Below are 16,989 nucleotides of genomic sequence, written 5' to 3' on the forward strand. Positions count from 1 at the left end.
AGCCCATAAATAAATACATACATAAATGAATATTTTTTTAAAAAGAAGACGAAAAGAAAAAATGAGAGCGAGACAACAATTGTGAGAGCGCTAAAGGTGCCCCCTTTCTCTGTTCCTCTCAGTGAGCACATGTCCAGGAGTCGGTGGCCCCAGAAAGACAGAGCTTCCCACCCCCTAGGATCCTCCCATTGTTTCCTGTCTGTAGGATGAGTGTCTTACAGATGCAAGCATTAAATATGTCCAACAACATGGCCCCCAAACAGAATCGGCGTTCTCTCTCCCTCTCCCTCCATCTGTCCGTCTCACACACCCATTCGCGGCTCATGCTTCCCAGCTGATTCAAGGATGCTCCAGGACAGTACTGGCTGTCTGCAGCTCCCCTCCCGCTGCCCCCTCCCGCCCCTCCGCTTGCACAGGGTGACATCCTGGTGTCCCCTCCCTTGAGGGGACCCCTCCCAGAAAGACGGCTCACCTGCAGGCAGCGTGGAGAACTCCACGAAGGCCTCCTTCCGCTCCCTCTGCTCCAGGGGGAGCTGCCAGGGCATCTGATGGGGCTTGGCCAGGACCTTCACCTTGTAAGCCATGTTGGGCCTGAGGTTGCAGAACTGGTACTTGTACCTGGCGGCCCTGACGACATCCAACTCCTGCTCGTTGAGGAAGATGACATGGCTGTAATTGCTGTTGGTGGGCAGCCAGGAGAGCTGGGCAGAGATCTGGGTGATGTTGTCCACACGCAGGTGGGAGGGAGCCACCACCACATCCTTGCCCACCAGCAGCGTGCACCGCAGCTCATCCGAGCTGCCCCGGCTGGTGACACTCTGCACGGAGATGCGGTAGGTGCAGGCTGCCATGTTGAGCTTCTCCACCAGGGCCTTGGTCCTGCCGCCCAGTGCCAGGCTCAGGCGCGTCTCCGCGTCCACCAGCACGTTGTAGCTGTTCACGGTCCCCCAGCCCGGGGGCACTGCCGGGGGCTCCCAGCCCACAATGACACTTTTGGCGAGTTGTTTGATGAGGGTGATTTTCCGAGGGTAAGGCACGATGTCTTCTCCGATGTCGTCGATGTTCACGTCCAGCGTCCCCGCCCCGTGGTCGGCGAGGCCGGAGTCCGTGAGCGTTGGAGAGTGGAGGTCCAGAATGTTCTCCCCCTCCGAGCCGACGCCCGCATGGTTGATGAAGTTCTGATCCTGGTCGTTCCCCAGCGTGCTGGCCAGTCGAGACTCGTTGTCCTGGATGAAATCCACAAAGTTGGAGGGCACCAGGCCCCGCTGCCCGTCCAGAAGCTTGCCTGTGGGGCCAGGGACAGGGTTAACACCCGACCGTCCCGTGGGGGCCCCCAAGGTCCTGCAGTGGAGTCTGCACCTCCCCCCGAGGGGACCATATGGAAAGCAACGGGGTTACAGTGGATTCCTCAGTTCTTACCAGGAAGCACTTCAACGTCACCTCCTCAGGAACCCCCTACCCTGAGTCTGTACCCTACCACCTGCCCTCTGCTGCCCCCATCAGTCATGCTGTCTGCCCCCCATAGTGCCTACCACACCATGATCATCCCCTGCGTACAGGTGTCAACCACCTCTCCTAATCGGGATGAAGGTCTGGGAGGGCAGGGACCTGTTCTTTTTTTAATTGAAGTATCATTGCTTTACAATGTTGTATTAGTTTCTGCTGAATAACAACGTGAATCAACAATATGTATACATATATCCCCTCCCTCCCATTCACTGCCCCCCCACCCCTCTAGATCATCACAGAGCATCTAATTGAGGTCCCTGTGCTATACAACGACTTCTAATGAATGGGTAAAGAATATGTGGTACAAATGTAAAATGGAATATCACTCGGCCATAAAAAGGAACGAAGTTGGGTCATTTGTAGTGATGTGGATGGACCCAGAGTCTGTCATTCAGAGTGAAATAAGTCAGAAATAGAAAAACAAGGCATACCGTAGTGCATGTCTGTGGAATCTAGGGAAATGGTACTGATGAAGCTCTCTGCAGGGCAGGAATAGAGATGCAGACATAGAGAACAGACTTGTGGACACAGTGGGGGAAGGAGAGGATGGGATGAACTGTGGGAGGACAGGGACCTTTGTTCCCTGCTGGCCCTAGAGCAACACCTGGCTCACAGTAGGTGTTCAGTAAGTGTTTATCAGAAGAATGAACACGTAAAATATGTGGGTTCGGAGGCTAAAAAAATTAACACATCTTACTCTGATTTTTGATTGAATGATGACACAAATGGCAATTAAAAGGTGACTTTCCCCCTCCTTGCAAAGCAGTATGTCCAGCTTAGCAAAATTCCCCAAACGTGTCCATTTGGTGGGAAACAGAGGCGATCTATCTGGTGCCAGAGCCACCCATAGGCTGAGTGGCCAAAAAATGCCACAAACTAGCTCTTGCGGCCACAGGCGATCCCAGCGGGGATCGCTTTTTGTTTCAGGAAATGGTCTCATTTCTGTGTGTTCTCTTTATTCGTGGGGCATGAGAACCCGCTGAGAGCAGAGCCCTGGAAAACCGTGAAGTGTTTTGAAGAACTTCAAAGATGACACAGTTTGGATAATCTCACAATACCAGCAGGCAAGGGCTGTTTGTTTCCCTGATTTGTGGCAGAAAAGGCTTGACTAGGGGTCCAGGGGTCTAGGAGGCTGGGAGTATATGAAATGAACAGTGGGTTCTGCTCCTAATAGACCCTCCCCCACCACAGGGGATATGTGATGGGCCCAGGAGAGGGAGGCTGACCACTGAACTGGTCCTGATTCTCCCAGAATCAATGAGGGTCTGAATCTGCTCCTGTCCCCAGCTGGGGGGGGTGGGGGTTGAGATGTCAGTCTTTGCCTTGAGGATGCTCTGAAAACAGCCTCATCTGACACAAGGGAAGAAGGAGGAGGGGGATGGGAGTGATGGCAAGTGCTATGTACCAGGCCCCCACTTCAGACCCCACACCTTCTTCCTTATTTATCCTCACAGCCACCCCTCAAGTTGGGAACTGTGACCCTCTATCTGCACAGTGATGGGAGGTACTTCTCCCCTGTCACATGGACAGAGCACTAAACCTTGCCGCCTGCCTTTAACCCAGCCTCCAGAAAGTCTACATGGGCACAGCGCTGATGCAAATATTTCTAGAATATATTTTAGAATATATATATTTCTAATATAAATATTTCTAGAATATATTTCTGGCAGCCACCCTGGGCACACGGTGCTACCCCGGTGTGCACCTCGGTGATGGCAACGTGAATTTATGTTAACAGCTCAAACTGTTTTGCCACTAGTCCTGGTGGAATTTCTCGGGTTGTCCACTCACAGCCATGCCTCTCTTCCCCGGTAGCAAACGGAAAGCAAGAATTTCAAGGAGCTCAGATTCTAGCATCTTCCCAGACAGAAAACCAGCTAAGGCTGGGCTGCTGTCCTCCATGGAGGCCACCAGACCTCAGGCCAAGACATCAACACCCAGAGCCGGGAGTGTGGCCGAAAGCGCCAAGAAAACTCCATGAGGTCACGAAAGAGAAATCGGCTTGTTTAGTAAGAAATAGTTTTTTTCTGCTCAGAGGAAACCAAGACTCTTTTATTAGGGCAACAGAAAAGTTGAGGGAACCGAGAAATCTGGACTTATGAAGCTGCTGGGGATGTTACATCTCCACTAGCTACAAAAGTGACCAAGAGTATGAGTTTTGGGTGGAGGAATTCGAGATTCCTGATTTCACACCGTGGCAGGTGCCCACGAAGGAAGTGGTCAGGCAGGAGGTGAGGCCAGACTGCCCAAGGTTAACAATAGAGCCTGAAGGTCAATGGGAGCACTGTTAACCAGGTGAGGTCAGCTGAAAGGAGCATTGGCCCTGCTGGGGAGAAGGTGCTGTGCAGTAAGATGGGGACAGTGAGGAGAGACACTTGTCTGTCAGCTCCCCGTGTCTGCAGTAGCTCCTGGGAAGCTCGGTGGACGTGAACGTGAGATGGTATCCATTCCATAACAGAGGGTTGCTTGGGGTTAAAAACAGGAAACCCCGCTCAGTCAACCAAAAGGGGAACAGACACCTCGTGATTCTGGAGGGCAGGAGGGTCAGAGAGGAGACTGGGGCGGCCAGAAGTGATGGGGGCCCGGCCCTGACCTGGCCTGCATGTGCCCACCACCCACCAGGCTCTCACTGACCTTCATAGAAGCCGTCCTCATCCATGTCTCCATAGACGTAGAGATACTTCCCTGCCGTGAGGGGCAGCTCAGCCTCCGGGTTCTCATTGGGCCCATCGAAGGGGTTATAACTAGAGGGAGAGACAAACCCACTAGGTAAGGCTCTGGGTGGAGACGGACACCAGCCAATCCCTTCCAGAGTGCAGAGACCTCCTGTCTGCTCCTCCTGTCTGCTGTCACCTGAATATTTTCTTTTTCTTTCTTTTCTTTAAAATTTTTTTTTCTTTTGCCTGTATATTTTAGATTCATGCAATTGGTTTAGTACCTGTGAGTTGTCTGTGCTCTGAAAACTCGGACCACTAATGTCTCAGCTCACATAGATTTAAAGCTAAATAGTAATTCTGCAACCAAGCTGTATACTCAGAGTCCTTCATATCAGATGTCATTTGTGTGTGTGTACACATGTGCTCAGTGTGGAATCATATAATTCCAAATTATATTGTGACTCCCTGGACTGCAGCCCACCAGGCTCTTCTGTGCATGGAATTTTCCAGGCAAGAATACTGGAATGAGTTGCCATTTTCCTTCTCCAGGGTATCTTCCCAATTCAGGGATCAAACCCATGGCCCTTGTGTCTCCTGCATTGACAGATGAATTCTTTACCACTAGCGCCACCTGGGAAGCCCAGAAGATGTTTAAATGATTCCAAATTATATGTTTTAATAAGGTTTGGTAAGCAAAGTTAAAAGCTACTAAGGTCTTCCCTCGGAGAAGGCAAAGGCACCCCACTCCAGTACTCTTGCCTGGAAAATCCCATGGATGGAGGAGCCTGGTAGGCTGCAGTCCACGGGGTCGCTAAGAGTCAGACACGACTGAGCGACTTCACTTTGACTTTTCACTTTCATGCATTGGAGAAGGAAATGGCAACCCACTCCAGTGTTCTTGCCTGGAGAATCCCAGGGACGGGGGAGCCTGATGGGCTGCCGTCTATGGGGTCGCACAGAATCAGACACTACTGAAGCGACTTAGCAGCAGCAGCAGCAAGGACTTCCCTGGTGGTCCAGTGGCTAAGACTCCAGGCTCCCAATGCAAGGGGCCTGAGTTCAATCCCTGGTCTGGAAACCAGGTCCTACATGCTGCAACTAACATTGGCACAGGCAAATTAAAAAAACAACAACAAGTAATTAACTCTATGTTTCAATACATTTTATTGAGGGAAGGTAGAATTGTATGACATATACTATTTAGTTATCTGTTTACCTTTTACACTTTATAATATGACATGATTATCTTTTCCCTCATGAAAGACTCTATCATATCCATTTTAATGGTTATATAATATTCCACTGGATAGCCTAACATTCTTTAATTGATCCCATGTTGGGCATGGATATTTCTTCAAACGTTTGGCTGATATAATTAGTGCTATATCCAATGTCCTTATCAACGTATCTTTGCTCACTTGCCCACTTTCTTCCTAAAGATGAGTCCCTAGGAAGCACACTTGTTTGGCCAAAGTCATGCACATTTTAAAGGTCTTGGGTATGTTCAGCCAAAATATACTTAAAATGATGCACATTTTATCTTCTCCTCTCTACCAGGACTATAAAAATGCCCACCTTTTCAAGTCCTCAAGATATTGGAATTAACATTTTAAAAAATCACCTCCAACTTGCAAAAAGAACTTGTGAGATGAATTTTTAATTTTCTAATTAAAAGATTGATTAATTAAAATAACAGGAAAGGCCTCATCAAGAAAAAGAAAATGTGACATGACTGATCATGGCAGATGACTGGATAAACAAAAGAACAGAGTTTCACTCATTGTCCTGTCACACAAGGGGTGAAGCCACAGCCCCTAGGTCCACCCAGGGACAGTGCGCCCTTGAAGGATTCGGGATGGAGAAAATAGAATAAGGCCTCTGTGGTTTCAGTAAGATGGGCATCTCAAGAAAGAATTTCAGTGACTCCAGATTCTGGCACCTTCCCAGATATACAAAAGCACTAAAATCATTAACTTGAGAAATGTGTTCATTGTGATCAGTAGGGCTTCCCTGGTGGCTCAGAGGGTAAAGCGTCTGCCTGCAATGCGGGAGACCTGGGTTTGATCCCTGGGTCGGGAAGACCCCCAGAGAAGGAAATGGCAACCCACCCCGGTACTCTTGCCTGGAAAATCCCATGGACGGAGAAGCCTGGTGGGCTACAGTCCATGGGGTCACAAAGAGTCAGACATGACTGAGCGACTTCACTTTCACTTTCAGTACTATTTTAATGCTTGACTACATGAATTTCCCAGCCAAAAACGTTCATATATATCCTGGTTCCTCCCCTAACTAACTCTTCAGAGTAGTTCCTCAGAGCTACCAAGGGCTGTCTCCTAAGCCACAGTCCTTGTGATGCCCTGAATAAAATGTAACTCACAGCTTTTACGTCATGCATTTTTTTCTTCAGTCAGCAGTAGTCTTTCTCTGTAACTAATCGTGGTGATGTGAGGATGGTTATGCACCAGCAGCCCCGTGAGTTACCAGCACTTTTCTCTCCATGTTTTATTTGATTCCCATTAATGCCCAGTGAGGAACGCAGAGATGATATTAATATCATTATTCCCAATGTTCATCGCCAATTGTGATGACTTATCCAAAGTCATAAGCTCATTAAGAGGTGGGTGTGGAACCAGAGGGCGTCCCAGGTGGCTAGTGGGTAAAGAACCCTCCTGCCAGTGCAGAAGACATAAGAGACACGTGCTCGATCCGTGGGTCAGGAAGATCCCTTGGAGTAGGGCATGGCAATCCACTCCAGTATTCTTGCCTGGAGAATCCCATGGACAGTGTAGCTTGGTGGGCTACAGTCCATAGGGTCACAAAGAGTCAGACATGACCGAAGTGACTGGGGCGGCAGGCAGCTGGAACCAGAATGAAGGCCTCCTGATCCTCATCCTGTGAGGTTTTAACTATACCAAGCCACCCTTTCCCTCAGAGCCCAGAGGTCCAGGAACATCGTCCAGAGCTCTGAGGGTTTTCCTGTGTCAGTAACTTCCCTGGGGCTGCATCAGGAAGATAGCGCAGTTTACAAATGTGGCCCATCTGGTTGGGGGTGGGGTGGGGTGGTAAATACACCACCAGGAAAACACAGAAGATGGAAACGGAGCTTGCCGAGCACCCTGCCTCCGGCTGGTGACTTCGTGTTGGAAGCACACTGGTTGACCATATGTGCTTTCCTCTTTGCCTGGTTTCACGCTGGCTGTGAATCCTGACTCTGGGTGCCTTGGCTCTTGGGCACCTTCCCTGGAATGAGGTCTCATCTCCCCAGGAAAGTGGAGGGAGAGTGAGTCTGGTGGGCAGGTAGCCCCTGCATCCTTGAGGGACCAGGCTCATTGCTGGGAAGGGCCCAGCTGGTGAGGAAAACAAACCTGGAAGCCAACTCAGCATCCTGGCCACGACTCCAGCTCACTGCCCTGGAGGGTGCGCTGCACTGAGCAGCTGTGCTCAGCCCGGCTCCACACACAGACACAGGAAGAACCATCCTCCAGTCAGACATGGGGTAGGGGCGAGCCCTCCATCCCAGGTCCCCAGACTGGTGTCCTCAAAGGTCTCCTCAGCACTGTAGCAATGTCCCCACAGACCATGTGAAGGACGCTCGTGGGTGCAGTCGGCATTCAGCTGGGGGAACCTCCTCAGAGGTTGTCTGGCATCCTCACCCAGGACTCTCCAGCCCAGGGCGGCTTCTCCATAGGTTTCCATCATCTGAATGTCAGAAGTGGGTGTGCACTGGTAAATTTAGTGTATCAGCAGAAAATAATTCACTGATCAGCAGATCAGTTATTAGAGATAATTTTCATTGAAGGAAGCAAAAGGCTTTGAAGGTATATGGATAGCTCACCCTCCACCACCTCTGCAAGAACAAAGTGTAAGCGTCTCATGAGGGAAGCATCCACACCATTGGTGATAGCTCCTGAAGTCTTATTTCTAAGCAGTTCTGTGCACAGCCCTGTGGTAGGACTCTGGTGCTTGATGGCAGAGATGTCTGCCCTGCCTGCGCCGGCCAGCCCGGCCTGCAGAGGGTCGCTGGACTGTCTAGGGAGACAAAAGCTTGGGTCTGTACTGAGCATAAAGTACTGGAGGTCTGACTGTTCTGTATCTGCTTTCTGTGACTATTTGATTCATTCGTGCCTGGACACACGGCTGACTTTGGGTGGAGGCTTGTTGCATTATAAGCAGGCAGGGAAGTTGCGGCCAAGTGGCTAACTTTTCTCACCCATCACAGAGTTTTCAGTGGTGACCACCAGGAATCTGAGAGTCATGCATGACCAGACTGGCTCATCTTAACCGACATGGACACACGGGTCCTCCAATGAGAGCTCAGCTCCCAGGCTGTGACGGCTGCGTGATGCGGCCCAGGCACTGGGCAGACGGGGAAGATGCTGGAAAGGCACTCAGCAGGGTGTTCTGGGCAAGGGTGATGCTTTTTGAGTTTCAGCTTGCTGCCTGTTATGGGGTGAATTGCATCCCCCCCACAAAAAGATGTTCGGATCCTAAATCCTGGCTCCTGTGGAGGTGAGGGTATTTGGAAATAGGGTCTTTGCAGGTGTGATCAAGCTGGGATGGGGTCGTACTGGAGCAGGGAGGGCCCTAAGCCAGTGGCAGGGGCCCTTGTAAAAGGAGGAGGGAACACATAGAGGCAGAGGGAAAGAGCGCACATGAGGATGGAGGCAGAGTGGAGTGGGGCATCTGAGTGGAGGAACCCCAAGGATGCTGACAGCCAGCTGGGACAGGCAGGATGGTCCTCCTCTGGGGGCTTCAGAGAGTACAGTTCCACTCACACCTCGACTTCCCACCTCTGGCTTCCAGAACTGGGAGAGAATGGATATCTGTGGTTTTAAGCCACCTGATTGGTGATAGTTTTGAATGGCAGTCCTGGGAAACTAACACACTATCCAAACTCTTTCTATCAGAATGGAGAAACTCTTCATTTTGTTCAGTCACTAAGTCATGTCCAACTTTTTGTGACCCCATGGACTGCAGCACTCCAGGCTTCCCTGTCTTTCACTATCTCCTGGAATTTGCTCAAACTCATGTCCATTGAGTCTATGATGCTATCCACCCATCTCATCCTCTATTGCCCCCTTCTCCTCTTGCTCTCAATCTTTCCTGGCATCAAGATCTTTTCCAGTGAGTTGGCCCTTCTCATCAGGTGGCCAAAGTATTGGAGCTTCAGTTTCAGCATCAGCCCTTCCAATAAATATTCAGGGTGATTTCCTTTAGGATTGACTGGTTTGATCTCCCTGCTATCCAAGGGACTCTCAAGAGTCTTCTCCAGCACCACAATTTGAAAGTATCAATTCTTCGGTGCTCAGCCTTCTTTGTGGACCAACTCATAGCCATACATGACTACTGGAAAAACCATAGCTTTGACTATGTGGACCTTTGTCGGCCAAGTGATGTCTCTGCTTTTTAATACCCTGTCTAGGTTTGTCATAACTTTTCTCCCAAAGACAATCTCTTGGCATTCTCCAAAGCCTGGCTGAACTGCCCGCCTCTTCTCAGTGCTGGGGAAGGGACCTATCAGTTCATGGAGTGTCCTACCCATCACCCCACCTGCCCCGAGGCTGCCCATCCTCACAGATGCTCAGAGGACGCAGAGAGGAGCACTGCTCTTACCTGTAGCGGGCGACACACAAGTGGACCTTCCCCGAGTACCTCTGCTTGGCGGTATTGGAATTCCGATCATTATCCATCTATTAAAGACAATGGATATGTGGGTTATTGATGCCGAAGGCTTCACATTTCATGCTGGAAACACACAGGAAATCTCTTCCATGGTCCCCCCAGGGTTTTCGGCTTCACATGGTGGGGACTCTGCCCACCATGAGATGCTGCCACACCCGGGTTCTCAGTTTTGGGCATGACCCAGAGACAGGGCAGGCTCCTGGGTCACACAGGGGACATTTATAAAGGACTCATCTCCTCCAGTACTGTATGATGTCACTTCTATGTGGAATCTAAAAAATAACACAAATGAAGGTACACGCAGAAAAGATAGACTCACAAATTTAGGTTACCAAAACAGGGGAGGGATAAATTAGGGGTGTGGGATTAACAGATACACCCTACTGTATAGAAAATAGATGAGCAGTAAGGATACACTGTATAGCACAGGGAATTAGAATCATTATCTTGAAATAATCTATACTGGAGTATAATCTACAACAATATTGAATCACTATGTTGTACACCTGAAACTAACATAATATTGTAAATCAACTATGTGTGGGGTACGCACACTAAGTCTTTACAACCCTATGGACTGTAGCCCGCCAGGCTCCTCTGTCCATGGGAATTCTCCAGGCAAGAATACTGGAGTGGTTGCCATGCCCTCCTTCAGGGGATCTTCCCGACCCAGGGATCGAACCCCTGTCTCTTAAATCTCCTGCATCTGCAAGTGGGGTCTTTACCACTATTACCACCAATATAATATTGTAAATCAAATATATGTCAATATAAACAAACACACACACAAAAAAACAAAGAGCCACTTAAAAAAAGACCTCGTATCCTCTCACACAGTGGTGAGCACTGTGATTTAAGGCCTGAGACGGTCACTGCTCCAGAGCCTGCCAGGCTCCTTGGAGGACAAAGTTAGCCCAAGCCTGTGTCCTCAGCCCTCGAGGACTCCATACAGGGAGGGGAGTGCTCACACGTGGATGGCGCCTGGTGCCCCCAGGAATCCTGCATGGAGGAGGCGACATGGCGCTCCTTTCTCCCGGTCCCCCCTCCTCCTGCCCTATTCTTCTCTGCCTATAGGGGCTAAAACCATCTTGGGGTTGGGGGAGGGTAGAACAGGGCCCCAGGCTGGAGGAGGGGGTGGTTTTTCCCCCAGGGGAGGGTGGGAGTGACTGTGATTTGTCATGTGTAGCCCCCTCCCCTCCCCACCCCACCCCAGGAGAAAAAGGCCCGGGACTCCCGCCTGCTCCCTCCCCACAACACGCTCCCACCTTTCCCCCTCTGGAGTGGGCTCCCCAGGAGTTAGGCCACGTCACTCCAGTCTCAGGGCCTTTCAGTGGCTTCCCCCTGGACTGAGCCAAAATTTGAGAACTTGCTTGAGGTTTTCAACTTGCCTCCCACCCCACCCCACCCCCAGCTCCTCTCTGGCCCAGCGGGCTTCACTTGGGTTCCTGCTCATAGATGGACAGACCACAAATGGCCCATGGCCAGTCTGAGAGGGGCTGCCCTGTCCTCTGCATCGTCCCTGCTTGTTGGGGTTCAGGACATTCACTGTTAGCCGACTTTTAGATGTTCACTCATTTATGGTCATTCTGCCCATGATAGCAGGGGCTCCCTTGTCTGCAAACTGGGCCCTAACATCCTGGCATAGAATAGGTGGTCAATGAAGATGACTTAATGGGGGTGAAGGCAGGAGAAAGAGGAGAAGGAGGGAACTAGGGAGAGAGGGTGGGAGGGCCACCCACAGCCACAGCCCACATCATGGGTAGCAGGGCAGCGGGCCGAGGCCAGGACAGGACTCACGTCTGATTCAAATCTGCATCTTGGGCCACTGGATCTTGACAGGAAGGTGGGCTTGACGGACAGAGGTTCCGGCTTGTCACCCGGGAGCGGGAGGGGCCGGATATATTCACCGACCACAGTGCGGCTTCCAAGGGCGCTCTCCTGACCTGGACACCAACATTGGAATGATTTGAAAGAAGGCCCAAAGGAAACAACCAAAGCACGCTGGACATTTGTCTTCCCCGTGGATCTTTCCTGTCTTTCACATCAGCCTTTGAGTTTCATTTCAGAACCCACCCATCTCCCACTCTTCATCTACATCCTCTGCTCTAGGCAGTCCATCTGGCAGAGTCCATTCCTGGCTACACTGTTTGGTGGAGATGGTGTGGCACGCAAGATGGGAAGGTCCCATCAGAGAGACCTTCGTGGGAGTCATGGGCAAAGAGGCTCTCCTTTTCCCCAGCTTAAAACAGAAAGAAGGTGAGATTTAGTAGGACAACAACCACATTGTCCCCAGGAGGAGGAAACTCCATTTGAGAACGGAGCCTGCTCATAGGAGGAGGAGCTGGAAGATGGAGAGGCAGGAATCAGGTCCAGACGGCATGGTTGGAGCCCTTGAATCCAGCTGTGTGTTCATACGCTAAGTTGTGTCTGACTATTTGCGACCCCATGGACTACACCACGCCAGGCTTCCAGGTCCTTCACTATCTCTGGGAGTTTGCTCAAATTCATCTCCATTGGGTCGGTGATGCTGTCTAACCATTGCAGCTGTACCTGAAGCTAAGCCATCTGCATCTACTCTACATGATAAATAAATTCCTTTTTGCTCACACTAGTGTATGTCAGCTTTCCTGTCACTTATTATTAATAATACAACCTGAACACTCCTGACATATACAAAGTGGCCAAATGGTCAGGTTTATGGCTAAAAAATACTTTTGACAAAAGAGATTCACTAGGACCAAGCAGATATCTGCCCATCCTGTCCTCGTGGGGTTGCTGGGCCCTGACCTAGGCACAGTGCGGGGGAGGTGGGGCAGGCAGGGGAGAATTGAGTCCCTTGACCAGTGCTGGCCCAGACTGTCGGATTAAAGTCACGCATGTATTTTTAGGATCAAACATGAATTACAGAAGTAACTTTTACCCCCTCCCCGAGTTCTTGCAGCCCAGTGGGCTGCAGACACCCTTCCCTGGCTTTGTCTAGCCTCTGGCTGTGGCTCTCCCATCATGGGGACTGCCTCACAGAGGAAGATGACTCACTGAGCCCAAATCAGGAGAAACAAACACTGTTAGAAGTGTTCCCACAAAAGCTGCATGGAAGTCATCCCCTCAGTGCCAGTCTGATTAACAAAAGAGTGATGAAGCATCACTGCAGTAGAGAATTGATGCTGAAATAGACCCCAGGCCCTGCAAGGAGGCCAAATCCCAGGGAGCAGCAGCCTGGCCCTGGTCACTGCCCAGGATCCCTCAGGCCCACAGCAGTGCTCGGCATTCAGCAGGTGCAAAGTCCATATTTACTCAATGAATCGGCTCTCAAATCCTACAGCCTCAGGAAGTCAGCTGAGGACGGGGCCTGGTGCTTCTGTGCCACAGTGGAAGGATGCCACTCTGACATGGGACTCATCCAGGTCAACGACCTGTGAGTGGAAGTGACGTGTCCTACTTTGGGGTGGAAGCCTTTTTGAGCCATTGTCTAATTTGTTACGCTTCTTTTCCCCTGAGATGGAACATTCCAGACAAAGGAGGCTCAGCATTCCTGAGTGAAGACAGTATGGAACACATTCCCTGATCCAATCTGAGGTGGACGTGGAGCAGGATCAAAAGAGAGAGAGAAACTTGTGCTGTTTTAAGCCCCTGAGATTTGAGGATGTTTGTTACTGCAGCTGAACCTAGCCTGTCCTGACTGATACACTGCTGCCGGGAGTAGGAGGGGGTGGCACCACCAGAAAAGGTGAAATGACTAGAGTCGCCTCCTGTTTACATTTTACTTAAACAAATCCAGTTCTCTAGAGAAAAATCACCTGATGCCTGTGGCATGTTTTACCTTCCCTTCTGCTCTTCGAGTGAATGTGAGATTAGGCACAAAATCATGTCATGCCCTCAGCTGCACATTCCTTTGTGATCTGCATGCCTCAGGATACCTTTTTTTTTTTTTTTGAAAATATGGCCACTGAGCCCAAAACAATGACTTTTATCTGGTGTTTCACCAAAACTCAGCTCCAATACTGGAAGGAAACTGGCGATGGAAGGGTAGCCCTGGGAGATGACACGCCTGCTTCCTAGTAGATGTCCAGGGATAATTCTGTTCCTGTGTGGTTCCCGCCCTTGCTGGTGGCAGGTGTGACTCTACCGCACAGAAGGTGAGCCCTGACCCCACCAGGGGTTCACAATCAAGTGGTCCTTGTCCTCCTCAACCTCAGGCTGACCCCGCCTCAGGCAGGAGGCCCCCGACAGGATGTGCAGCACACCTGCCTGGTCCTGCTCTGATTCTGCACTGGCCCTGCCCATTCCTTCCATCTCCCGCCCTCCCCTCTGGCATAAGGAGGACAGGCCAGCCCAGCAGGGAGTTTCCTCATTTAGTGGCCTCTGCCATCTGCCAACAAAGAATGACCTTGAGGAGGACTTCAGGGTTGCACGAGGAAGCTCCCTTGCAGGCATTCTGTCCATGGCCAGTGATGCCAGCATAGCAAGGATGCTCTAAGGATGCTGCCAAGTATGCCCGGCTAAGGAGCTGGTCATTTAGCATGATGGCTCTTCCAAATGGCTAAACAGAAGCCTTGGTGCAAACCTACTCTTGTACCAGGATCTAGAACTCCCTTAATAACACAGCCCTGTTTTGGTTTTGCTTGTTTTGTTCTTAGTCAGCATCCATTTTCCTCCATCACAAATCAGATTGGTTTTTCCAGATCAATCTGGACGCCGAATGACTCAGGTCAATCACTGCTCCACCTCCAGTGACCCATGAGCTTGCCCTGGATCTTGCCCTGGACTAACATGTTCTCATGCTGTGCAGAAAGGAATTCACATGGAGGGAAGCCTGGGGCTGCTACTTTAAGAAGGGTCTGCTGACAAGTCAGGCTGCGCTGCGACCAGGAACACAGCTTCTAAACCTTTCCCTACACCAGTGGGACAGGCTCCCTAGGTGACAGGGGCATTTCCCTGTAACTAGACTGTGGGCCCAACCTGGTTTGTACTGAGCACCTGCCTAGCTCAGGCAGTCTGGAATTCTGGTGTGTGCTGGGCAGAGGTGCCCACATCACCAGTGCCCAACAGATCCTGTATGCTGTATCTACTTGGTGTCCTTGGACATCATCACTGCATGCATATAGCTGCATTTTTTTTTTTTGGCTGCATAGTGGGCACTCCAGGTGGTCTTCCTGGAGGAGGAGGGCATAGGATGCCTGCACATGGATTCTTCAGACGCCCCATCTCTTTTCCCTCAGGACCCACTCTGTGCTCGTCCTGTGTTTCTGTAACAGCTCTGAGCCAGGAGGACAACTCTGTGCTGAGTCCTGGACTCATCGACCATGCTGGGGACCTGGGGACCCTGAAAATTGCACATGGCTGAGCTCATGTGAGCCCTGAGCCACCCAGTGGGGAATGGAGAAGTCGTTTCATGCTCAGGGCTCGTGGCTTAAACTTCATTTCCAGGAGGCAGTCTTCTCTGATCATCCTAAATGGCCCTGGGTCATTTGCTGTCTCGTCACCTGACTGCTCGTGTCTGTCTGAGCGAGCAGCTCCCTACTCACTCATCTGTCCCCCTGTGTCTTGTCTGTGTCCCCCTGCCTAGAGCGGCTCCACCTCGGGCCTGCCGTCTGCCAAGCATCGCAGCCTCGGTACCTGAACACGGCCGGGGGAGAACCCTGCACTCAGAACTTAGTGGTTGGGGGGGGTGTCCAGACCTCCCTCTCCCCGTCTTGGGTTTCATGGCCTCTCTGCATTCTCCCAACACATGCACAGGATGGAAAGGGAGTGGGAAGGAGGGATAAGCCAAGAAACATTGTTCATCAAGATACATGCGGCAGCACCTCATTTTAATAAGAAAAAGCACCCAGAAGAACTTATCCTATGTTCTGACAAAAGCTGGGAGAAATCTGGAAATTCCCTCCCTTTTGTGGAATTCTAAAGTGGGGTTCTGGCACTCATGTCCCCTAAATTAAAAAAAAAATCAACTGCTTTACAGAAGACAACTGGGCCTGTGACCTGTTTAACCTTCAGTGGAGAGAAAGTTCCCTGACCGAGCAGCGCACTTCATTGTCTACCCTGGGAACTTCCCCTGAGGTTACATTAAATGCTTCCGTGATCAAGAAGTGATCCCTCAGAACCACACAGAGTGAAGTCTCCCCGCTCTCCACTCTCCTTCCTGGACACAAAAGTGACGGGAATGCATTAACATTCACCGCGGGTACTACTGTTGCCTTTGTTGGAACAGAAGTTCCAAGTACATCACCATGTCATCAAGAGGTCTCTGGATGAGAAGGGAAACAGGCGAAGTTGAGAAGCCCGCCTGGCAGATCCCAGTGCAGAGCCCAGAGCCAGATCCCTGGGTCCAAGACCCAGCTTGCTGCTTGGCTGGGTGATCCTCCAGGCATCTTGGCCGGTGTCAGATGCAGAACAGGGCTTGGAACAGGTGGGAGGGAGGTTACGCTGGTTCACACCCATCAAGGGTGGTGCATCGAGCATGCATGGGAAGCGCTGGCCGCCCTTGTACCATCCCAAGTCCTGCCATGCTGGCCGCTCCCTCGGTGTTGTGAGAGGCTCTGTCACACACCCCTGGCTGTGCCCAGCTGTTCCCAGCTTGCTGGCTGCAGCTTCTTCTCCATCACGGCCGAGGCAGGAGGGAGGGAGGGAGGAAGTGAGGGAGGCACTTACCTTTTCCAATGGAGGGAGCCAGTCCGTTCATGAACCTTGGGAAAGACTTGCTGGGGGACGAGGGGACATCCAGGGAGGCCACGGGGCTGCTGCCCAGCAGGTCGATCTTGCCGGCGTGCTGGCGAAATTGCTCCAGATCCCGGGACAGCAGGCTGAACTGCTCACTCTGCGTCCGGCATTTCTCCTCCAGCTCCCGCACCTTGCACTGAGCACGGAGACCCAGACACGCGGTTAGCAGGTGGCCTGGGCTTCTGGGGCCTCATGTGTCTGCGCCCAAGTGTGTGTCTGTGTGTGTCTGTGCGTTGCATGTGTGTGCACAAGACTGAGTGTTGTGTGTGCATGGGTGGATGACAGTGTGTGTGTGTGTGTGCACGTGAAAGTGTATGGCCTGAGTGTATTTGCACACATGTGTGCATGTGTGTGGCGGGGGGGGGCCTGCCTCCTGCCTCCACATGAGAACAGTGGCTGAGCAGATCAAGCTTTCTGTCGATTG

General features: G+C 51.2%; 1 protein-coding gene across 11 annotated transcripts in view; it reads right to left on the reverse strand.

Moving 5' to 3' along the window:
• Positions 1–16,989, reverse strand: part of RIMBP2 (RIMS binding protein 2) — a 299,129-nt gene that overhangs the window by 43,017 nt on the left and 239,123 nt on the right. For all 11 annotated transcript variants that reach the window (XM_043902113.1, XM_043902114.1, XM_043902111.1 and 8 more), the window contains 5 exons: positions 16,497–16,701; positions 11,646–11,791; positions 9,780–9,856; positions 4,144–4,253; positions 473–1,285 (listed from right to left, as the gene is read on the reverse strand). In XM_043902113.1, coding sequence (XP_043758048.1) covers positions 473–1,285; positions 4,144–4,253; positions 9,780–9,856; positions 11,646–11,791; positions 16,497–16,701 — 1,351 coding nt within the window. The remainder of the gene's footprint in view (positions 1–472; positions 1,286–4,143; positions 4,254–9,779; positions 9,857–11,645; positions 11,792–16,496; positions 16,702–16,989) is intronic.

This window comes from Cervus elaphus, chromosome 5 (assembly GCF_910594005.1).
Source record: "Cervus elaphus chromosome 5, mCerEla1.1, whole genome shotgun sequence".
In the NCBI taxonomy this organism is placed as follows: domain Eukaryota; kingdom Metazoa; phylum Chordata; class Mammalia; order Artiodactyla; family Cervidae; genus Cervus; species Cervus elaphus.